The sequence below is a fragment of the Varroa destructor genome, unplaced genomic scaffold (assembly GCF_002443255.2).
Source record: "Varroa destructor unplaced genomic scaffold, Vdes_3.0 BEIS01000003.1, whole genome shotgun sequence".
Lineage (NCBI taxonomy): Eukaryota > Metazoa > Arthropoda > Arachnida > Mesostigmata > Varroidae > Varroa > Varroa destructor.
The window spans coordinates 10,791,823-10,816,509 of record NW_019211456.1 but is presented as its reverse complement, the minus strand read 5'-3'; the positions used below and the strand labels follow the sequence as shown (position 1 = coordinate 10,816,509).

The following is a 24,687-nucleotide window of genomic DNA, read 5'->3' as shown; positions in this document are numbered from 1 at the left end:
CGGCCGATCTAAGAAGATCTGCTGATAGCGGATAATGTACGCTAGTTACAGTATATAAATAAGCTAGGTTATACACAACAACTGAGCAACCGCCGTAAGGACGCCATATGCTTTTCACTCGAAATAAATGCTACCAACTACGGGCCATAAAGAAAGGTTAGCATTCATAAAACCTACAAGTGTTTCTTTCTGCTTTTTTCCAAACTTGAACGTTCCAGGAAGATAAAGATATCTCTGCTGACCGTTTGCGTACGAAAACAAAGGTCTTTGCTTTGGACACTATGTGACTTACAACCCACTCCAAACTCTGTCAGTTTGACAGGTTCCCACTATATCCGTTGATGGCGTTAATATCGCGTTCCTTTAACCTACAGTTAGCGACTTTTAAATATTTAGAACTGACTTCGACCTTAACTATTACTTCCGCATCGTCATTTTCGCCTTTCTTTCATTCGTTCCTAACAATTTTTGTTCTCCTTACTTTTATATTGCTCACTTTGCAGCTTTTTCAGATTATTCTGTTTGTGCTCGATAGGCTACCTAAGGTAAGAGCACCTTGTCGAAAATTTCCTTGCTGCCGAGGAGCTCGATTCTGACGGATGCCGGATCACCTTGTGCCCGTTCTAGGGCCGTCGGGTTAGCTAGTGATCATAAAATTCACAATTAAAAGATCAAGTGTTTGAAACCTTTAGCAAGTAAAGATCCGTATGATGACATCCATAGTTCACAGTGCAATCCGTTTCCAAATTTGAAGAAACTTCTCCCAACTTTGCCTATTATATAAATGCCATTCAGATCCATACAGTACCTATTGACATGAAAACTCATAGTAGTATGCAAAATAGAACGTTAATAGCGATTATATTTATTATAATAGCCCCTCCAATGACAATACTGCCTGTTTCCTTTTAGATTATAGTTCCTTTATTGTTAACTTGTAATCAACTTTTCGCATCCATCATAAAACGTTTTATTAATCCTGCGTGACAAAGGAGCAACTATGAACCGGTATCGGTATTTGCTACGACAGACGTCAAACTACTGTGCAGGAAAGTGAGATAGGGCTTCGTAATTTAAAGCTAGGCTTAAGGATTACGTTCCTTTATGCTACAATTAGAAGAAGGATTTAGATCCTTAGAACATACCGACCTTGTTATTCGCATAATGATATCTTTAGTAGTAGGTCTAAATCTTTAGTATAATGGCATCTTTGGGAAACTTAACATCTTTCTTCGAGTTCCTCTTATCACCAACCTATGAAATAATACTTGACGAGTAATTACTCTTGTGTCATCATTACTTCATTTTTATGTACCTTCTATATTCCCTACTGCTTCTTGATAAATAACTGCTCAAGCAATCAGAACAGCCTAAAATTCGTTATATTATTGGATACTACAGGAGAACGTTTTTTTGCAATCGTATACAGCAGTTTTTCCGTCAGTAAACAGAACAGCTAAACCATAAAATATCTAAGTCTGTCTGGCGGATTCGTATTAATTGCAGTCAAATTTAATAATGTGAAAAGTCTTAGCAGAAGGCTAACGTGTTCTTTAGCTGATGAATCACTTACTCAAAACATATCTACTGTTCTCACCAGAATAGACTATCAGAACATTGTTTCTCTGAAATGACAAAAGAATATGACGAAGCTAGTTGAAACTCAAACTTGGGGCTCGTCGAGACACCGTCTAGTTACATAGTCAATGAAACCAGCGGCAAGGATCGGCTTAAGATAGATTTCTATCAACATTGTTAACGCTCCGCATGGGCATCGCCTTATTTGCACACGCGTTGCATTCTGTTGAAATAGCACAGCATTGACAAATTTTTTCTCTTTTACGAAATTACATTACAAAGGTTTTCTTACTTGGAATGCCATTCGTACATTGGAGAGGGATAAAAAGCGAAATATATTATCGCCCAGCTTGATATTTGCCTACAATCAGTGGCAGTTTTGACACTGCGGGTGGCATAAGTTGCCACCGTTGTATCTGCAGCGACAGCCGCCTGAATTGTCCCCTCGGCCTTTGGGGCCCCATCGAAGCCCTTTAGTGGCCCAACACAGGTCTGTGCGGCACTTCAAACACTGAAGAGCGTCACATCCCGACATTTTATCGACAAGTGCGTGACAGCGGGGGCACACCATGCCTTTGCCTTCCCGTATCATTTTCTCAATGTAGTCTTTCGTCTGGACCTCGTCTCGTGCGTTCTGTTCACGCGTCTTTTCGTTTTCAAGCTGTTGCCGATAGTCTTCGCACGACTGCCAGTTGACGTGGACGGTGTCGCATGTGAGGCAGTTTATTTTCTTGCAAACCGGACATTCAAAACGGCCTTCGCCTTCTCCTTCTACGAACCACACACCCTGGCAATCGGGTACTCTACAGTGACAAGCGTCCGCACCAGCCGCCGCTATGGCTTGTTCTACGCCCAGAGCCTGCGAAAACAGTGTTAGTTTATATTTTCGTTCGTAAAGCAAACGTGCTTTAACCGTCCACACTTCGAAAGCGAGTTAGATTTCGTTTTTCATTTTCTAATAGAGTAAAACATGTATGATTCCCATAATCGAATAAGTCAGTTTGCCCTTATGTTCTCAACAGGTCCTATAGATTTTTGTCGTGTCTATTTACCATAAGGCGAGCGTGCTCTTCAGGTGCAAGGTGCTCAACTTCAATATCGAGAAGGTAAGATTCACATTTGACGGCAGGACAGCGAAGGCGAGGCTCATCAGAACTTCGAATTGCGCCTCGCATGCATTCTCTGTTATAAACGCGAATAAGGGTAAAAACAAATAAGAACAATAAATATCTAACAAGTAAAGGCCGGCATCGTATATATATATATATATATAAACATGTAGCTATTTTTTAATTGTTGTCAAAATGTAAACGATGAATTCCACTTGGACATCAGTCTCACTTGCGAGTAATGTAACGAAATACGTACACGCAAAAATAATGTACCCTGCAGGTCTTTGCGCAGACGCCCTCTAAAGGTGGTATCGTCTCCATACAAACTGGGCAGACGAACTCGACAACATTGGTAATGATTTTCCAGTCGTACACGTATGGCTGTAGTTGTGTTAAATCTGAAACGTGTAGGTACCCAACAAGCACAAAAAAAACTCAAGGTTCCAACAAGCAGCGCGCCACCATTAGTCCGGCTAGTAGCCGCCCTTCCTTCCGACGTGTCATATTAAACAGTGCTAAACATGTTCCGGTGAAACGTGCTTCCTTCCGTAATTTACTTGTTTTTACGCTATAGAATATATCGCTATTAATCAAGTCAACGTACGTAGGCAATATAGCCAAGGGTTATAAGGTAGACAAGTCAATATAACTATATATCTATTTAACTAAGAAATGGCGATTTTGTCATGTGCCTATTGCGTAGGGTTTGTTTCAACTGTGTAAAAATAATCAATTAATACGAACCGTTTTCGACATGATGACGCGTTTTTTTAGCTAGGTAGAGTTGATATAGTTCAGGCTGGTAGGACAGAAGCTCCTTAAGTTCAGCATCGCTGATCGTAGAATGGCATTCTTTGGCTAATGGGCAGTCCACCTCGAGCCACTGTGAATTTATAGCTGCTTGTTGCAGGCAGTTTCTACAGAACGCATGAAACGTGTATGGTGTCAAAAACTTCGCGCACTTATTTCTACATGTCAGATTGTTTAACCTGAAGTTCAGATCTACTGCAGTTAGCACTAAGCAAAAACAAACGGGTCCATGAATTTCAAGGACTTATTTAATAAGTCTGCACTTTTCGACGGCATAAAGGTCTAAAGATCGTATTTATCTCGTTGTAGTTCTGTGTGTGGTCTGCCAAGAACTGATAACGGCTACATTCGGCAAATGAACTACCAGCCACCGTAAGTATGAAGTACGAGTGCCACACATATCTACATACACGCAGAAAATGTTGCACGAATTTCGGTTTTGGTACTTAGAAAATACAACAAGGTCACTAAAAAAACCTTACCGACAAAATTTATGAATCATGCAAGCCTTTATGAGGATGCCTTGCAAGCGTCCGACAACTTCAAGGCACAATGGGCATTCGAATTCATTTAATGTAGGCCAAAGTGGACTATCAAATAGGCCAAGGCGTTCCAAATAGTTGCTCTCGTTTAAACTCGTATCAGGATGGGACTGCTTTGACGTCTGTCCCTTTTTCCGTGGACGACGCTTGCTGTCGTCTTTATGAATGCCTGAAATAGAATAAGCGCCGCTTGTTAAAGGGCTACACGTGTCTATGCATCGAGTTTTGTCATATATAAAATTACATCAGCTACAAGGTTTTCTACGCCGTGGCCAGTTCTTCCTACGAAATGAATACGGATAAATTGTAAGTAACTTTAATCAGGTAAAGTATCAGGCGGAATTTTCTCATCAGACTAGAATATAGATCGTTTATGATAGCAAACAGTTCACCATCTCAATACACTTCAACAGCATAAGGGCAATTTGATAGTTTGTTTAGTAAGTGCTTATTAATCCACCGATAGCTTTTTAGACTAGCTTCTAAGATCTGTCTTATTCTCAAAATGTTTTCACCAAAGCTTTTAAAAACCAACCAATGGACGTGCTATTCAGTGGGACGCACTGTTCTAGACGTCAAAGAATTGAAACCATTTCAACAAATGAAAACAAGACATTTATTTACCTTCAAAGGAACGAAGTTAACAATACGGCTAATACTTCGATTGCCTTTGAGGTCTTAGACCCACAAAAATTCACATTGATTCTGGAGCAGATATTAGAAATCCAGCGATGCCAAACTCAATCACATTGTGACTAATAGAGGGGTGGACCACATTTAATGTCAACCTCTCTCAGCGTTGACGCCCCCTATCAAAGTTAATTATATGACCTATAAAGTGAAGCTGATGCGTCATTGATATCTCCTATTCATATGCTCTGAAAGTTACTCCCTTAATCATAATTCTGACACGCCTTCACATGTTGAGTGACTACTGACATTGAGTATGGCGTCATAATACGGCACTGTAGCGCGTTCACCAAACACAAACGTGTCCGTTTAATTTGCCTGCTTGTTATATCATCCGGTTTGGCAAAATCTTGTTTTTCTAATAAAAGCAACTTGTCATCAGTCGGAATAGCGCTATCGTGATTCAGTACCTACCGGCGTGAGTTGAATCAACAGTAGAAAGCACCATAACTATAATGAATGAAGACCTTCAATACATTTTTTCAAAACACAGAAGAAAAATTGAAGCTTCGACCTTTAATTTTGTCTACAGTCTACCACGTATAGCCGCAGCGGATTCGAAGCGGCAAATACTTTCTACACAGTTCGAAACTATTCGGCGTTGTCTGGAAGACATCCGCGATATCTCCTAACAACCTCTTCACGCTACACGTGCTCGCTGATCAGTCACAGTTAAGACGTTAGACTATTTGAAACGTGCACGCCTATATTTACTGCAAGCACACGTGGCGTGCGTGCAAAGGTGAAGTGTACAATCGTTACTGCGCAATGAACATTTGATAGTGATAGCGCCGGAAAACGTCATCTGGCATATATAGGCGTACATCGTTTCGCACACATCGCACAGCTGTTATGATACTTGCTAAAATCTTATCTTTCCAGATAGGTGTTTACCTCGAAAATGTTTTAACTTTTACAAAGATCAACTGAACGCAAACTGAACCAAACACTGGGTCATGGAGGTCGAAGCTGAGCGCTTGCCCGAATGAGCTCCGAGAGGGCAAAGTAGACGTCTGCCGTCGTTTCTGTTGGTCCACTGACGTAGGTATTGTGATCGGCATTTACGAGAACAGAACCTCGCTGCGCTGCCATTCCTCTGACTCATATGCTCGAGTACCATTATTGTGTAAACATCTTTCTCAAACGTTCCATAATTAGTTGTTAAAACAAAAACAAGTTCAAATACATACCTTATTTCTTTAAGTATTTCCGATAATGTAGCTTAAAATTTCATTTCATTGCTTTGTGCTATAAAGACGCCATTCAGCATTCAGACGTTTTACAAATAGCTATTCGATATTATTACAAAGCATAACCGCTGCTCACTTGGAACATGTATTATTACATCGATTCGTGTCGAAATCGCTCCTTGTTAGAAAAAAGTGAGAGTTAAATGTTAGAGTTAGATTCATGAGCATTCCGCTGATTTAGCATATGCCAGCTATGTCGGATCATTGCTCACATTTGCTCAACCCCGCTAGATCCGCGCAGAGGACAGCTTTACCCTGCCATGTAGCTGACTGTCAGAGGAAAACTTTTCAGAATTTTAATTCGATACCTATAAATGAAAAACTTGCGCAAGTATCGTCGGCTGTTGGATAGAATAACTGCGCAGCGCCCATACCATGTCCGAAAAGAATGTTACACATTCGGCCGGGTTTTCGTGAGATACCGTTTCTTAATATTTTGAATCGAACCTTATGTAGCATATTACAATCGAACGAGGCAGAGTAAACGAATTTAGTAATTACTTGCAACTTGCGGGCTAAGCGCCGTGTCTGTCCCCTGTCTAAATGAAAAGCACGAACTCAATGGATACTTTACGGACACTAGTGCTATCGGTACGATTATCGCTTAATAACAGCTCTGAGGTAGCTGGCAGATCTGGCGAAACAGCTGACCACCTATAATAGTGGGAAGACAAGGCGACGGGCAAATATATTCATAAGATCGCCTATGAGACGATAAGCCACCTGCCTGGTTAGGAAGTGCTAGCAACCAGCGAAGGCTGCATTAACAGATATTACGGAGGAATTTTGTAAGCCACGCTGCACTGCGGTATGAAGGCTAGCGGCCTTGGAGATCAAGGAAATGACCGAGCCTGCTATGCAGACCACAATTGACGACGCAAATACTATCAGCAAGGTCACCGGCCTGCGTCAAACCATTGAAAACTGCAGTTTCACCGACATGCTGGCCACCTTAATTTGCAAAATCCCATTAACAAAAATATTCGAAGATTTTCAAAGTTCATTGTATCTCTCGATGTAGCGCGCGTGTGGCCCCGAACATCTGAAGGTATCATACACCTGTTATTGTTCTGTTTCAGTGTTAAACACACTTGATCCTATTAAGGATCGTCACGGAATATAAGATTCCGTGTACTATTCAATAAGCTACAAACCCATTTGCTATCGGAATTAACCAAACAAATCGGCCCACCAGTTCCTCAAACCTACACGCAAACTTTTTAGATGGAGCGTCGCAATAACAGCGTTCAGTCAACCATGATAATCAGAACGTGTCTCTCCTCAACATATTAAACGATCGTCAACAAGGTGCTTCGGAAGCTTTTTCTGGTACTGGCGGCTCAGAGGACCTAGGTCCAAATGGACATATACTCCCACGAGAAGCTCTCCACAGTAAACCTAATTGATGAGACGACTGAAAAAAAGGTATCTAACTGCACAAAGTACATAGACCGCGCGCGTCGTACAAGCTGAGCCCTCTGTCACGGGGGGCTACCGGGTGATAGCTAATTGTCTCAAAATCCATGAACGGATATGAGCTATGCGCAGCCTACCTATATGGTGGACCTCTTTAATAGGATAAAAATGTCGGATTGTACAAATAGCTTGTTCAAAGAAAGAAGGTTACGGTAAGGAACGCGACGCCGACAAATCTTATTACAATTGTGACAGGACGAGTCATACCGCCAACTTAACAGATTGTCCCAAACATCGGGACCGTATTCATGAAGAGGTACGCAAGAACAAAGCCTCTTTCTAAACAGGCGGGCCGGGAGCAGGAGGTGAAACAAGACGGCAACTTACGGGCGCTCCAGAGACTGTCAAAAAACAGGGCAAAATGTAAAGTTGCCACTTTTTTTGGTGGTCAAGGGAAGGATGACGATTTATTTTTTGAAGCTACAGGTAAGAAAACACAGAATAATGTCAATATCAGAACGAAAGAATAATGATAATAGTAACCTTAGCTTCCCGCCGTTCTGGTACAACTCACTTATTACGGTTACTCCGCTTAAGGGCCCTACATTTCCCCAGCGGAGATAACTAAGACTTGACCCGAAGAAACCAAACTGCAACAAAATTAGGAGAAAATCTAAATGGTACGTATGTTTGCCGACCAGAGCCCGTAGTCTCACGGATTTAGATTGGGAAATCGGGTTGAGGCCAACGTTGGATATTTTTTCGCTTAATCCGGCAAGGAAGTGATGGATGGCGAATAGATCTGGCATAAAATAACCAGACTGCGTCCCTTTGAATTCCAGTAATAATAATAATAAATAATAATAATAAAAGCTTTTGCGAAACTAGGGATTGCAGGCTGCATTCATTGTTTCATCACAGCCGAGCACTTCATAGTAACAGATTTGGTGTCCATTGCAAGTACTACCATCACCCTATGTCAAACCTACTCAACACTGCCGTCAGCCTTTGATTTCTTTGCAGCTCAGCGCCAACAAGGCCTGGTCCATCTCCGGCTCGCGATGAAAATTAGACTACGGCTAACTTAAAGTTACCGTGTGCTCTAGGTGGGTTTTTTTTATGAGTCAAAGTTTTGCAAATTGCACGTGGAATACATGACATGCATTTCTAACTAGGCTGGAGTCATTTTACAGAATCCACCTTTCATCCAGTTCTCACATTTTTTACACTTGAGTTATAATTCTACAGCATGTATATGCGAAATGTCAGGCCATCAAAACCCTGAGACCCAGAACTTCAAGCAAGGCCTGCTCGGCTGGTGCCTTCACCAATCTTCGAATGCACGTAACGCTGTGGCTTTCGAGCAGAAAAACCTTGAAGAAAAATTCAGCGTTGATTTACCGAGAGTAAAAGGTGGGTTTCCTTCGCAACCCATTTTTCCTGGAATAAGCTCGATCAGCTTTTACTTAAACATTTCTAGAAGACTGGAGATCAGATTTCTAACAAAACTAACGACACGTATTTCACAAGTTATTCTATTTCAGAGTCCACCGCGGTCGCTTGTAACACCCGAATAAATCTGAGAAACAAATGGAAGATGAACATATCCGCCAATCACTATAGGGGTTATGATTAAGCACGAAACACAAAGTGAGGAAAAGTATCAGATCAAAACGGAGCTCTAATGATTGTTATTAAAATTATTTTTACGAATCCTATTCCAAGTAAGTTGGCAGTTCTTCTGGATGTTAAGAACGCGTTGAAAAAGGACAATTCTATGATGTTTGCAGAGACAAAATCTTTCCCGTACGCGTGGAACTACCTAAGCAGTCGGACCGTGGCGAATTGGCGCACTCGATCTGCCACAACTGCCGATTTCTCGTAGGTGTCTATCCTAGGACCCTTGCTTTGGAATGAGACGTAGTCCTGGGGCTACCGAACCTTTTAATGGGGTTGACCTGTTGATACAGTGAAAAATTAGAAGACTGCATAAACTAGACACTGGCTGAAATAACGACCTGAAATGAGTTATTGTAGCTTGAGATTACCGCCGGCAAGATCTGAGGCAGTACCTCTGATAAGCAGGAAAAAATCTCCAGGCACAGTAATTAAGGTTCAAAGCGAATAATTAAAGATTGCTTACAGTGCCAGGTATTCAGGGACTCCAATGGATTAGGCTATGCGGAGCCTAAAGCACACGGTTACGAAAGCTGTGAAGGTATGAGGACCTAGCAAAGATAACGTGCATAGCCTCATACATCACATAATGACGGTGACAGAGTCAATCGTTCACCTTGGAGCCTCAGTTTGTACAGTAAAACGATGTTTTGGACTTAGTCCAACATTTTAACAGCATGATCCTTCGGTACGCCTAACATGTTCTAGCCCTAAAGTGTCTCGAAGATACCAAATAACTAATTCGCGGGAGGTCTTCGTGCTGGCAGGAACTGTCGTTTAACTTAAGCGGACTCGATAGTCGAAAGGCGACCCTCGCTGAGTAAATCACAAAACAATAATAGCCTTTTTCTAATTTAATTTAATCAATAAGATGCGTTTAATATTTGAAATAATATTCCAGAGGTCCGGAGAAACTTACGGCCTGTAACTTTGACAACTGACTTTCTGTCTGGTCGAAGGGTGGGGGGATGCAGGTTCTGGCCGCGTAAAATAACAGCTTTTAATGACTGAGTATTCCAAATAGAGGTTCGACTCTGTCTCACAAATAATGCAAAAAATAACCTACTTTTCAATTTGAAAGAGGTGTTATGAAAAGAGCAATGTCCGATATTTTCTATGCGACGGATTTTTAAATTAGGCGAGGACTTTTTTTGATAAAAGTTATAATAAAGTTTATGAGACTCTTTGAAAAGAGCAAGCAACATCGAAAAGCTTCTATTGACAAAAAAAAAGCTTTTTTAATACATACACCACAATTCTGGGAGTAAAGAGTGTATAAAAAGTTGACCCCCCCCCCTCCCCGAACACTTTCGTTGCCTTTTGTGTTTACTAAAACACGACTTTGTTTAGCTTGATTAACTTTATATGAAAACAGAGACAAACAAAACGGGAAAAAATATCAATCCAAGACAGAGGTTACAGTACGACTTTTCTCGCTGTGACAACTGTGACTTACTTAGGCCAATATCTCTATGCTGACTGTACATTATTGACGATCTGCTAAACGGCAGTTTGGTAGAACGCAGCCCCGAACCAAGGCTGGCTGTGGTAGTCCAGGACCCAGGAGACGCTAGCAACGGCGCAACTGTGCTTGACGCTAGAAGGATCGCCAGAGTTTCCTGAGAACGAACAAATGATGTTTTACGTGTTTAACATTCATTGTTTGTCATATAACCATGCTAACACTACACCAGGTCAAATTCATTAGGCAGTTTTATTATGTTAGACGTGGAACGAACACGCCTTTACAAAATCATATAGATCTCGACAATGGTGTAGCTCGATTCCAACGTCGGGTCAAACACGAGGTCCTTAGGTACGTTGCCGGAGAAAATACAGAAAGGGTTTTCGAGCGTCAAATTGCAAGGCCGTTGTGACCATTTGAACTCATTCCAGGAAGACATTTAACACTGCTAGATATTTTCTATGGTTATTAATTAATTTACTGAAGCTTACCGATATCCTAACTAAATCTTGTACTCGTAAACCTATCGATGTTGCCTGGCTGATCTGGCTCCAATAAATTAGGGTTCCTAAGCTGGACGTATTTAAGAACTGAGAACAACACATTGTATAAGTACAGCTTCTTTTGATGTTTGCAAAGATAGCAAGGGGAAGTCAAAAATATAACCTGTATATGGAATCATCCTATGCTACAAAACGTCTTAAATGTAGAAAAACAAAGCACAATGTCTGGTCTACGACACCATCCGAATGCGATATTAGTTGCGACCAATGTATTGAGGCACGAGTTTATATTGGTTTTGTTCATGATAATAAAGGTTCTAAATACACCTGAACTTTGCAAAGCTGGTGAGAAAAAATCCTGCTTCAAAGCGTTTTCGCTCGGAATCACTTAGCGTCTCTAAGTGGATGTACTAAACAGTTTCATAGATAAAATCGTTGGCGGATGTCACAGCGCAATCTACATTTTCCGAACGCTGATTATCGGAGCAACGAGGTGAACAAATTCTTCACATGTTATTTTTAAGCTGTGGCACGACTTCAATGAAGCCGATAACCGAAAAATTTGGATACTAATTTCCTTTTTTCTACGCATTTGACCTGACTATATGTAGGTAACATCGTCCTTGTAGACTCCCAGATAGCGAAAAAGTATAGGGTTTTGAATGCGTTGACAAGTCGAACATTGCCTGGGCTAACACAGGAAAGCCCAAGTAAGATCCCACAGCTAGAGCTAAAAGTGGGATAAATCCAAATTGTCCCAGTTGAAAGCGAACTAACGGGACCCATATCTCGGATAAACCTGCAAGATTTCGACAGCTGGATGTTCGCAAAGACAAGAACTCTCCCTTCAGCTGTAGGCTCTGATGCATCAAGCAATTTGTTACTGTAATCTAAACAATTAAGTTAGACCTGATCTAATGACTAATACAACGCCCTACCGTTTTTATACTAGCTCTCCGTTATTATACAGCATCGTCTCCCTACAGAGATGTGGGGAAAATCACCACTTTATGTATTTAGTGTAACTGAGCACTAATTCGTTTTTAAACGAATAGAGTTATTTTCATGTACGTACATTACTTTGCTCTTTAATAGCTTTACTGTTTTAACACAAGAAAACCTCAACGCGCATCACCAATGATCGGCAATCAAAGAAAAATCCTTTGACGCAATTCAAAATTGGCAAGAGTAATTCATTTTAACTTTAAACCCAAACTTCTTGAAAAAGCTTTGAAAATTTCTCAAAGCCGTACAATCCTCTCAAAGTTCATACGAACTTCGAATAAAATCCTGTCTACAAGAAGACATTCGAGACTTGACTCGGTTTCGGGTATTGGTGCTCTCGTTAATCTCTCGGATGACTCACTGCTATGGGAAACCACTTCACAAAAACCCGACAGGTGGATGATGAACTTAAAATAAGGTACTTGAGTTTAGCAACATATAAGGGCCTAGATGGCGTTTACAAGGACTCTGAGAATAACACTCAAACACTGTTCATTTTTGCGAAAGGAAGCGAGAGAACAAAACGACTGAAGGAGATGCAGACACGACGTCAGAAGCAGTTCTATACGTCGGCCCTTATGCATACAGTGCCGAAAATATTCAAAACGTTACCATAACCTTAGAAAAAAAAGGTTAACCAGCTATCAAAGCAAGTTTGTCGTACTTCGAAGCATTGTCATATCTTTTTTGCATTAGCTTAGTAAAGCTCCAGTGTTATATCGGAAATGTTAAACCATCATTATGTGCATTTCGCAAACTAAACACGCACGGCCTCATTGCCAAATTCTATGAATGTGCTTTTATAATTAGGAAATAATTATGTAATATACTAATATGCTAAACAACATTTTAATTGTATATAATATTCCTGAATCCAACTGGGGAAACACCTCAAGCAGCTCTTTAAGTGCAAGAGACCTTTTTAGGCCGAAACTTGCCGAATGCAAGCCGAAAACCAATGAGTAACTGTAAAACTCCGGTATTTATTCCGGTGTTTAAGTATGGAAATATACAAAATCCATCGCATTTTCTAAAATTAAGAAGCTTCACCTATGTAGCCTTTTATAGTCCACCTATGAGCCCGTCAGTCAGAACCGACGAACTAGTCTTCAACTGCTAAAAATGATTAGTTACGTTCGAGTGATTGTAAAAATTCAATGTTTATCCTCTCTGTTCTCACCGCGCCGTTTGGCCCCAACGCCCCACATTTACCACCCCAGATTTGACGCTGTATTCTGTGTTTCCAGTGTAGGCAGACTTCGAGTTCTCTCGTATGATAAACATCAATAGTCTCATCTGGCGATCATAAATTTCTCTGATGGCGGCATTCGTTCGTACCTTGAAAGGAAACTAATCGATTCCGAATAAATACTCGACACACTGTTAGCACATATGAAGCTGGAAGTACTACCAGCAACAAAAACACCAATTCTCTAACTAAAGGCATTTCTTTGTTATATATATATAATATAAATAAATGTTGTATAGCACGTGTTAACGCATCATTCCCAACGGGTGGTACTGACATGGCATGGTGTAGCATACGGCACTGGGATTCTTCGGAACGTGTTACAGAAACTGTAATTTCATTAACTGTAAGTAAGTTACAGTACCCGAAACACGTGCTACCCAGTCTGCTAACAAGCTGATAAAGCAAGAGTGCCGTACATAGCGAGGGTTCTTTAACAAATAGGATTGTTCTAGATGGCTTTATAAGGTCAAGGTTGATTTCTGGACTTGTGACATGCACCTCACTTCGATCGGCCACTCTTCATTAACCTAATTAACATTAAATTGGTGATGCCACATTGGAGAATGAAGAGGGTCTGAAGCGAAACTGAGTGGCCATTTACTGAATATTATAAAACAATATTAACATGTTACATAGAAGAGAATGTGTTAATTTCGCGCACATTTAGCATCGCACATATTTGTAGAAAACTAATATAATATAATAATAATAATTTTGTCATATAAAGGTAAAAAGAAAGATGCATATACTGTACCGTGTCTGCTTTAATAGTGATCGTACGGTCTTCATCAATCGTAATTGATGAGACATTATTGTGTTGACTCATTTGTATTTCTGTTGGAAATTCAGAGCGTGCACGTTCAGGCCATTCACTGACTCCGCTTGGAAGGCGAGCTGGAGGAATCGTCTCCTTAAGATTTTGTCCTTTCTCCTTAGATCGTCTGCAAAGGCATACATATGTATATATAATGAAACTTTAGAGAAGAGCAACAGACAATTAATCGTCGATTATTTAACGCAAAACAACAAGAAACATTCTTATCAGTATTGTTATATATATAGCAAAGTAGGGAGGCTTTAAGGGTCTTTCAAAGAACCCTCTGGTTATTATGCGCATTAAACGCTGCTTGCTGTAGTTTGATGTGAAAAGCAAACGCCGGAAAAATTGCCGCAGGTCTATTTTGTCACTGTATACTCAACCGTTCAGGCTTCCGCAAGCAACAACACAGATAAGAGATCATAGTGGTACAAATGCGCTGGTGTGGTTTCCTCCGATTATCCGGTTGCATCTGACGGGACGTGAATGCAGGTCACCTCTCTGAGCTCTCGACATTCATCATTTGTCTTTCTATAATTCAAAAGGCGAAATAGCGCTCATTCCTTGGTTGTCCGATGAGATGCGTTATTTAATGCGTCGTGGAATTCCCCATGATGCTTTGCGGAAAGGGCCCGTTGTAAAGTAAGGGTCGCTGCCATGGCGTTATATTGTGGGGGTGATCGAAAGATAACTTACAGGAAACGTTCTCCGTTACTACGACCCTGTGAGCGCGTGGAAAAAGATTTAGTCAGTTCTCTGAAGGATCTGACATGAAACCAGAAACTTGTTACATAAAAAAAAAGCGATAGATCGTCATTTCTAATTGAACTTGAGTCGGACGTTTGTGTGGTTGAGAAATTTGCTTGGGGACCATGATCAGTCTGAAATACAAAGTGTTTCAGTTCACGATATGTGTTCTGCGATGTGACAGTTAAACTTGGGCGCTTGTCGCTCAGAATAAGTGTATTAGTAATTAGCTATTGGGTAATTGGGAATCTTTTCAGGTTAATCTACAAGCAACTACAGAAAATTCTATTAGAGTTCCGTCACTGACTGTTGCGCAATACATATGGACAAGTTCAATGCTAATCGGAACCCAGACATGTTGGTCTAACAACAACAAGAAATATTCGTGGGTGTATCCATTTTACTAATAGTTTCTGGCTTAAATTGCTAAAGTTCTTCAAATACCTGACGACATTTAACAGCTACAAGGTCAGTACCTAATAAAGCCGTAAGCACGTATCGTTGACAAAGGCAATATCATCTTTCGTTTTCGGCCGTAGCAAGTCCGTCTCGCGTAGTTACATGATAATCGAGTTTACTAGAAAGCCCCGCTCTTACTTTCGTATTGAGCAAGCCAACGACAATTGGTTTCTTATTTTTTAATAAATTGTATGACTGTGCACTGTCAAAATTGCTTGAGTTACCTTTTGTTTGCATGTGCTTCTTGTAAGGACAACGGGCATCGGAAGGGGCGTTTTCAAAAGTGATACTGTGTCAAACAGGGGCTCTACATTGGGGCAACGTGTTCTTTGTAGCACAACACCAATGAATCTAGACTTCTTCCATCTGTTAACTTTTTACCGTACATGTCACCTGAAAATGCACTCTTTCATATTTTCCTAATTCCTCGTACACAGGACATAGCACATATGAAACCGCTTTAAACAGGCCTCAACCATAGATTTATATCTTTATCCAAAAATAATTATATGATTGCAACTTCAGAAGAGTATGCGTGACACGGCATAAGTTAATATCCTCGTAGGTACCTGACTATACTTTTCCTAAACATCCATACAGAATATAGCACCAGTTAAGATCAGTGTTCTTTCTACCATTAAAGACAAAAGTATCCCAAGGTCACGTTGCTCATCTCTCAGTAACCGAATGCTATTTAAACCTAACAAATGATTTTCTGATAAGAATGTCAGTGCCCTTGAGTAAGCTGCAGCATCGGGATTTTCGTCAATAAAGTATAGAATTTAAATGCACCAACGGTAAGCACCTCATTCGGACATCCCCTGGTAGCATTACTTTGTAATTGTTACGAAATAAACAAAACTAATAATGGGGCTGTGAGATAAGCCAATGTTTCTGATTAAAAAAAAACAAGCATTTGAATTGTATCGGTAGCAACGTGCGATGGGAAATGCAATCAGATGTCGTCGTTGAAAGCAGAGATTATGGTCGAATATCGTACGTAAGGATGTATAAAAATGTTGCTGAAAGGATGTATAAAACCATTGCTTTGGTACATGTTGAGAATCAAGTGTTGAATAAATGTCCTACGGCAATTTTGGTTTGACCACAGACGTAACAAAGTGCTGTACGTGCTGCCCCCACAGTAACGACCTAGTACATTCAAATTCTACCCTATAGGTGGTATATCGTGGCCATAATGGTAACGTGTTTGCCTGCTCTAGGCTGTTTAAGTAGTCTTGGTTAGACACCATCTTTTATTGGGAGCCAGCCGCCTCAAGCAATATTTAACGGCAGGGCCACTCGAAACGTCCACAGATTTAGCGTCTAAATCTTTGCGTATCCATTACAAAGGTTAATTCGTACGCTACCTTACGTATGAATTAAAACTATTTTAAAATCGTTTTCTAAATTGTGCAGCTATTGATAGTTACTTAGCGCCTTTTTACACTGATGGAAACTCTATTTACAAACAGACTAGCGAAAAACGTAAACAGAAATCAGTCAAAAAGTGATGAAGTACAAATCGCTTCCTTCGCACATCTCTTACAATCTGGTTTGTATATTTGCAAGGTGTACGCTCTTGGTTGAGGACAATGAGATGTTCAACCGAACAATGCTCTTGATCCTAATTGATGCTAAAAAGTAACTTCCTATTTTACTACCAACGCCTTGCTGGCGCTTTCAACGTTTTAGATTTTCTATACGGTACCGTCGTTCAGCATTCTATAAGATGGCTGACTTTCGGCACAACAGGAAGTGTCTGTCCACAATTGAATTCGAAATTAGGCCACTTGGCATCTCGTCGCATAACTTGTTACTCATGACGCTATCACCACGACTGCCGATATTTATTTAGAACTGCCTAGCTTAAGCTGAAGAACACCAGAAGCTTTAAAGTTTTCAATTTGTATTGGCCACTAACAATAGTCTAACTTATACACCTATTACTGATCGTTTCATGACGTAGTCTACATAGCATACGACTCTGCTGCTTCATGTCTCTTCGTTGCTCCTCTGGATTTCAAAACTGCACAGATAACTGCAGCTTAGACTACTCGGACAAATTTTACACTAATATTTATCATAGTCACGCTATTTAGCCAATAGAAACCTGGTTTACCTTATCGTTTGCCTATATCACTGTCCGGCCTGTGTATGCACTGAACGCGAGCCAAAATCACTATCTACTATTAACAGCCTTAGTTCACGGATAAACAACGGTATCTGCAAGGGATCCACAAATTTTAGATAGAAAATATGACGTAGCTAATTTTCTATGATCAAAAATCAAATTAATTAGTTGTGTCCGACGACAACTAACTAATATTTAAGTACATTGCCAGTCGACAAGTTCGAATCATCGGTAAAAGCTGAGTGCTTAGCTGACAGTCAACGGTACAATGATACTACGCCTCCGTGCAGAGTGGGGGGACAGGATGTTTATCGTAGCCCGTTGCCCTTTCTTAGTATAGTTTGAATGTATGGCCAGAGAACAATTATGGCTCGCTGCTCCACCCTACCGTAATCTGTGTTTCAATATGAGTTTAGCGAGCGATCTCCTCTATGATTCAACGACAATAGCCCGACTCACCTCTTGCTAACACATAGGAACGCCATATCAGCACACAGATGTGGTGTAGTTTTACCCTTTCTATCGGCTTTTCTGAAACGTTTTTATTTTTTATCTCTGTGTTTTGCTGAGTTCTTTGGTATGGTAAAAATTGTGCTGCCGCAGATACACGAGTGTTGATAGCATATGTGCGGCCTTAAATTAAAAACGTATAACTTTAAATGTGTTCTTGCGTCCTGATGAAGGCGGCAGTCAAGTATTCGCGTGGGATAGGCCGAATTGACTTGATTGTGTACGATATGATATCTTATATAGCGATATACATAATATAAGCGATTATATTATTTGTACCTTATAGAAAATTTTCAGGTGATTATTGCTTATCCCAACCGAAGGCAAGGAACTTAGCCGCTCATTCAAAATCATAGTTGGTGGATGCTGACGGACCTTCGGTTCGGAGTACTTATTCTCTTTGTAACCTTTTTTGACGCTGCTACGAAAGTCAGCGCATGATCGATCATGTAACGTATGAGTTCCTCTGGCATATGCTGCTTGAAAGAATGGCTTTCTATACTACACCAAATAATATATATACAGATGGCAATTGAATAACGTTTCCGAATAACCCCTATGTATATATAGTTACAGATCCGAAATTGTGGAGTTCAACAAATCTATACTGCATCGTAAATGTTGTCGAATATAGGACAGAGGTACTTTTGTTACTTTGTTGTCAGTTGAAATTTTTTTTTCGCCGTTTGAGTGACGTTTATTGATATCCTGTTAGATGTAATGTGTAAACGCAAATAAGGTCTTAGATAAGCTTTCTTTTCATATTATATCAGTGAAACTATGATTTTTCATTAACACCATGGGATAGATAATGTAGCGCGGGAATGGCGTCATAATAAGTAACCTCGTTCGATTTCACACGACTATTAGCTAGCATGAACTAAAACAATGCGAATAGAACCTCTACATTCAAATGTCATCAAGGTTTCGTTATAGTAGATAATTTTCTGATAGATTTGACTATCTCTATCCTCCCGACGCATAATAACAATGTCCGATCAGACAGACACTGTTTTACGGACACTGTACAGCGAACGTGTGCAAGTCATGGATTTATACATTTACTAACATGACACTCAATAAATCAGTAGCAGAGAGAACATTAAAGGGACCAAATTCAAATCTAAAACTTTCCGCTATCATATTTGGTAACAGCAGTTCCCCTGCACTGATGCGTACCTTCTTCCAAGCATTTCACTATAATAATGGATCTACTTACTGGTAACTTATACTCCCGTATATATAAAATATATTCCCATGCACATAGCATTTTTACTAACCCTCCATTCTGGCAATCCTTTAATTAAAGGATCATTTAGAGGAGCTCAATAATTTTCTCCTCAAAGAAACGTAGTCCTATTCACATCCAATAGCGAAAGTGTATGTCCTTCTTATGGCTATCCTAAAAAAAAATCTCACAGCTGTTCTTGCGCTGGATATATCGATCGGAGTTTTTGTACTTGTGCATGTGTGCACGTCCGTTTCAACAACCGTCAGTTTGAAAGATAGGTGTGAGAGCTTATTTGGTTTAGAATCGAGTGAGCTAACTACCGAGCAAGATGAATCCAAATCTTCTTCCTTGAAAAGCGAGGTGTTAGCGTAATCTTAAAAACGTTAAAACTTCGTAGAACCTATATATAGAACAGATAAGTTATCTGGACCAACCAACCTAAAGTAGGCTTTCATTGTATTACACGAGACTTTCCTTTGATATTTCTCCATACGTCTAGTGGCTTCAACTTTTTGTTTGTTGCAGCGGTTTTAGGTTTAATGCGATAGTATTTAAAGAGGTTTATTCCTTAGTTGTCGTGAAAGTGATTATGGCACACTTGGTCGAAAGGAGCACCAAATTCCGCACCAGAATAGAGTATTTTCAACAAGGACATGTATTGTAAAGACTGTTAATCCGATTGAGATAAGACAGAACTGTAGTTTTACGTATAAGCACAATTATCCGTCATTATTTGTATAGTCCATAATTTCATATGACCTATGCGCGTGTGCCATTTCGCTATTTTGTATATATAGTTGGGAGATAGGTGCTCGTTGTTATACAATTTAACCGTCAAATGCTAGCTACGCGAGCCCATCTATAAGTAGGCCTCCGACCTTGCATCTTTTGTCGAACTGCTGCGATTAATAGCAACTGTAAGCTGCTCTCGGAACAGTTCAGGGTCCGGTCGGATTCCTCTAGAGTGTGCGGTCAAGCCAACATATTCTGTGATCGCGAATCGTCAGTTAAAACACAAGATCACTGTTGCCGATTGGAAGTTCGACAATCAGAAACGTCCTTTGTAAATCATCACTTGGCTTAAGCTCACCTAGCTTTGACGAATTGTAACTGGCGATCTACAGGCTTTACACATAGAAAGTTCCAACGCGTTTGGCGAACAGACACAAGACGAGGCGCAGCAGAACAAAGCAACGCTTTCGATGAAAGTGTATCCTCTAGAACGGTCAAATAGCGAAACACCAGTAAACCTCATGACACGTTCAGGTCTTAAAAATTGTAATTTCAATGACTGACGAAGTGGTCGGCGCAAAATTTTGATTAGATAGGGTGCTGCCATCTATGATATATCTATCTCCTCAGCTGAATCCTCGCTCTCTATTTAATTCTGTTGACCTTGACGCTTTTTGATGTTTTCTAGAACAAATGAGAGATGCTACTGCCCTTTTTTTTAAACTACAGCTTAGCGTTCATCAGTGATAGCTTTTTCTATCACAAATCTTTGGCCTAATGTGACATTCTAAAGACGAATATGTAGCAAAGCATAAAAACAGTACTATGAGTTCTCTTAATTGCTCTTACAAAACAAGCCAAGTTAGACATCATGTGTACAATGAGAATTCTACCGCTTAGGATCTCTCTCTTAAACAGCATGTATAGTTTAAAAAGGACGCTTCCGACCCAGAGGGTCACGCTGCGTTTCAAAATTTTGAACTAACGAAAGTTAAGCCACGCTTAAAGCGAGAGAACGGCTGTCGGATGAGCCTGTATCCCCCGGCTAAAGAGTTCTCCTCATATGGAGAATAAATTATTTGGATTGTCCTAGTAATTTTTCGACATCGGCAAGAAGTAGGCGTCACCACGTTTCTTTTCTCATCCAACAGACTTGTCTTGAATATCCGAACTCGGATTCTGAAATTTAAGCAGAACGACTCAATAAAATTAAGTTTTTCGTTGAATAAATAACGTTTGTAATATTACATAAAAGTTCACAAATCAACACACGACAGCAATCAGTCAAAATGACTATTGCTTCCTTAAGAGTTGAACAGCAAAAAAAAAAAATATCTATATATCTATATATATATATATATATATATATATATATATATAGCTGTCCTTATCGCCAATGCCCGCTTCTTTATGGATATAATTTACGTCCTTGATTACAATGTGTTTGTATTTTGAATCAATACACCAATCAATGAAAGCGGTCTACAATATTAAATATTTTGAATTATTTGTAATAACATCGCAGTATCCTAATTTCTGTTGGTGTGATCCTGCGACAATTCTTCTTCTACATAACTGTTACTTTCAAATGAAAACATCAAATAACGAGAAAATGGCTGCGGTAATCATGGATACACATGACGTCTTTGTTACAAGGTTGTCTGTCAAGGACCATCTTCGCGTTCAACGTAGTCATTTCAGCAATGCAGGTCTAATATAAGATGTCAAAAGATGTATATTTTCCAAATTTGGCCTTTTTTCGTCGAATATGACCTTTTGCCAGCGGTCGAAAGCAGTGACCTTGAAACTAAGCCAATTTAGAAATTGGCGCTTTTCAAATGCGATATCCACATAAAGTCTCATAAGATTCGAATAGAGGATCGCTGCTATTATAAAAATATTATGCATGTCAACTGTGCACTGCTAGGAACGTTAACGTCCTATAAAGTTGTTGCCAATTTTGTTGACCTCTATAAAGTCCATATAGTCGGAGACGGCCAACTTTTATTTTCTATAGAAACACTCATATTTCCATATACGTGGCCAACATTTGTTCATTATTAAGGGCGAGTCGTAAACGAACGGTAACGTTGTCGAGCATAGTGAAAATGCGCTTTTGTTTTTTTAGTGCAAGCTCCTCGTTTCGTCAAGGTTAGCAACATTCTTTTGAACACGCCCGTTTCGCCACACTCTGGAACGACCGTTACTACATCGGCCAATTTCGTAGCGAACATATTGCGGTACGACATCTAAAGGGTTATTTAACGCGACAGCCGGGGCAAACGATGCGGCTAATCGCGTTAAGATATAAATCATACACATAACCATCATGAATGTGCCGTCTTCGAGTTCTAATACAGATGGCCAAAACTGGTTCAGTGCTTTGAAGTATTTGAAAACAGTGGATAAAATGGTAGGAATATACACTATAAAGTTCGAAATCAGACAGATTTGCTATAATGAAATTCAATAGCGGGATGAAATCAGACACTGCATTTATTTCTTCAAACCAGAAAAAGACGTTTCTAGGGCAACTGGGAGATGGCTCGACTAGAACAAGTCAGACTAACGATTTTTTGAAGTATGGACGCAAGAAAACAAAGATGAAGACCGGAAGCCTGCGAGGAAATACAGTGATACTTCAGAAGAAAACAGTAAGTATAGCTGCTCGATTCAGTGGGGAGCGTCACATCAACCTTCTGAGTTAAAGAACGATTGTTGCGTTGATTCTAGTAACTTGCACCTTCTGTAGGCTTGTAGCCACCGCTCTATGGTAATCTAATGGCTTTTCGTTTGTTTTTAATATGAATTCTTACCTTGAATACTGTTTGTTAGCTATTAATCTATTAAATATTGCCGTGCCCGGCATACAGAGTCACTGAACAAACAGCAGTAACGATTTCAAATGCATTTGGTGACCGTGGCTCGATATAATTCTTATTAGCTGAACAAAATAGAACATAATGAGCATATTCTTAACTTACTAACTGAACTTCAGTAGTGGGAATGTAGTAATAAATGTTATGAAAAGACTCGCCGATCGCTCCTGCTGTGTTGAAATGGAAATCTTTGTTCGTTCGCTTCCACCGGAAATCGAAAGTCTTCACTAGCTTGTGCCCTCTTAAGAACGCTGTAATGCACCCTCGACCCCTTAGAATGCATTCATCTATTCACAGAAACGTGCGAAATAAATGCAGTCCTGCAATTAGCTCTACCCTTATGCACATCCAGCAGAGAAGTCCACGGAAGGGGCCAACTGTTTTTGCCTTCGTCAAAGTGAAACGTAAGAAACAATCGAGTTTATATTATAGCGTTGAGCTTTTTCGTCACGTTATAGCAACAGCTTTATCCTGATATTTTTTTTCGTATGTGCCTTCTCGAAGAACATGTCGCCGTATGCATCGCAATCGTTTCATACAAATTTGTGCAAAAAAGTTTTTGGATGGTGTCTCCACGACTACAGGCCATAAAAATCGCGGAAGACATCAACAAACCGTTGTATTTTATATATCCTCTTTTAGACGGGGTCAGCTAAATACGAAACGCTGCCTGATAAGAACGAACTCTGTCGCTTTCTTTCATAAGTGCTACGTTTGAAGCCTCACCTATCATTTCACTGCTCTAACTGCTATCTCGACGTAAGCATTGTGAGTCCAAATGTGCTGATCAGTCTTCGCAGTTGGGCTCTCATACGTCCCTTTAAGCTCGTTCGGAAAATCTTTTTAATATTTAAAACCTATTCAATATCACCTATTCAATATGCTTATTCAATATCGCTGTTGATATTCTTCACTTGTTCCAAAAATATCATAACTGGTAAAATGTATTTACTCTCCTAAATTACGCAGCCCGTCTTTTGTCCCCGCGATGGTTATCTGCTTCATCTAAGGGCACATGTTGGCCTAAACGCAAACATATTTCGTTTTGGTGCTGGGAGCCAGCCGCCTGAAGTAATGCCTCACTGCTTAAATGACGAACCTAAAACACAGATAATATTCTTCCATATCTGACTATGGTTTTTCTAACTAGTGCGTTTTTACACACTTTAAACACACACACACACTTTTTACGAAACTTTGTAGAAATATCGCGTAGAACTACTCGTTTACATAGCTAAAATCGTTTGAGTTGCTTTCTACCCTGTTTTGATACTCGACCCTGATGCTAACTCATACTACTAATTTATTCATATTATTATATTATTTACATACAATTTTCGTTGACACATTTTTTGCTCCGTTACTTCAATAACACCACCTATCCTACGTGAGGTTAATTTTATCTTATAACTATTCCTTATTATCCTCAACATGTCTAACTATATGATATCTCGCAGCTGAGCTCAGGTTGCGTTTCGCGATTACCAAATTACATTTATTCGCCAAACTACTGATAGATTTCTTAATTAGAGCCATTATTGTTCAACTATACTTTTAAATGCAACAACAGTTTCTATAGCATCTATGTTGAACGCGAAGAACTATTTACTGGGTGCTATAAACTCTCATAGCGTATATCTGTCTTAAATGTATCGCGTGTTTAAAGTAGTTTTTCGTTTCAATTTCCATTATATTCCAGCTTGCGTTTTCTTTCGCCTTCAGTGCCCTCCTCTGATGCCACAATAGTCTTCAATTATCAGATCAAAATCAGCAGGAAGCAGACTATAAATAACATACCTGTTCTCATTGACGGGTCGATTTTCACAGGAGTCACCTAAGTCTGTAATGATATTTCAGGCATTTCAAAAGTAAACTGGA

The 24,687-nt window shown here is 39.9% G+C and overlaps 1 protein-coding gene and 1 long non-coding RNA gene across 3 annotated transcripts; one reads left to right on the top strand and one right to left on the bottom strand.

Moving 5' to 3' along the window:
* Window positions 1-833: 833 nt before the first annotated feature.
* On the bottom strand, window positions 834-24,648 carry LOC111247219 (ranBP-type and C3HC4-type zinc finger-containing protein 1-like). Its single transcript, XM_086984213.1, has 8 exons — window positions 24,607-24,648; window positions 14,055-14,241; window positions 10,532-10,694; window positions 3,983-4,211; window positions 3,435-3,607; window positions 2,947-3,088; window positions 2,631-2,760; window positions 834-2,437 (listed from the first exon to the last, which is right to left on the bottom strand). Exons 2-8 carry the CDS (start codon window positions 14,124-14,126, stop codon window positions 1,946-1,948), a joined length of 1,401 nt encoding a protein of 466 aa, XP_086840339.1. The 5' UTR covers window positions 14,127-14,241; window positions 24,607-24,648; the 3' UTR covers window positions 834-1,945.
* On the top strand, window positions 4,208-10,533 carry LOC147756514 (uncharacterized). 2 transcript variants are annotated; one of them, XR_015324211.1, is made up of 3 exons: window positions 4,208-8,811; window positions 8,943-9,048; window positions 9,189-10,533. It is a non-coding gene; the product is annotated as an uncharacterized LOC147756514 (long non-coding RNA). The 2 variants fall into 2 exon arrangements; XR_015324210.1 differs by having other exon boundaries at window positions 8,943-10,533.
* Window positions 24,649-24,687: the final 39 nt, after the last annotated feature.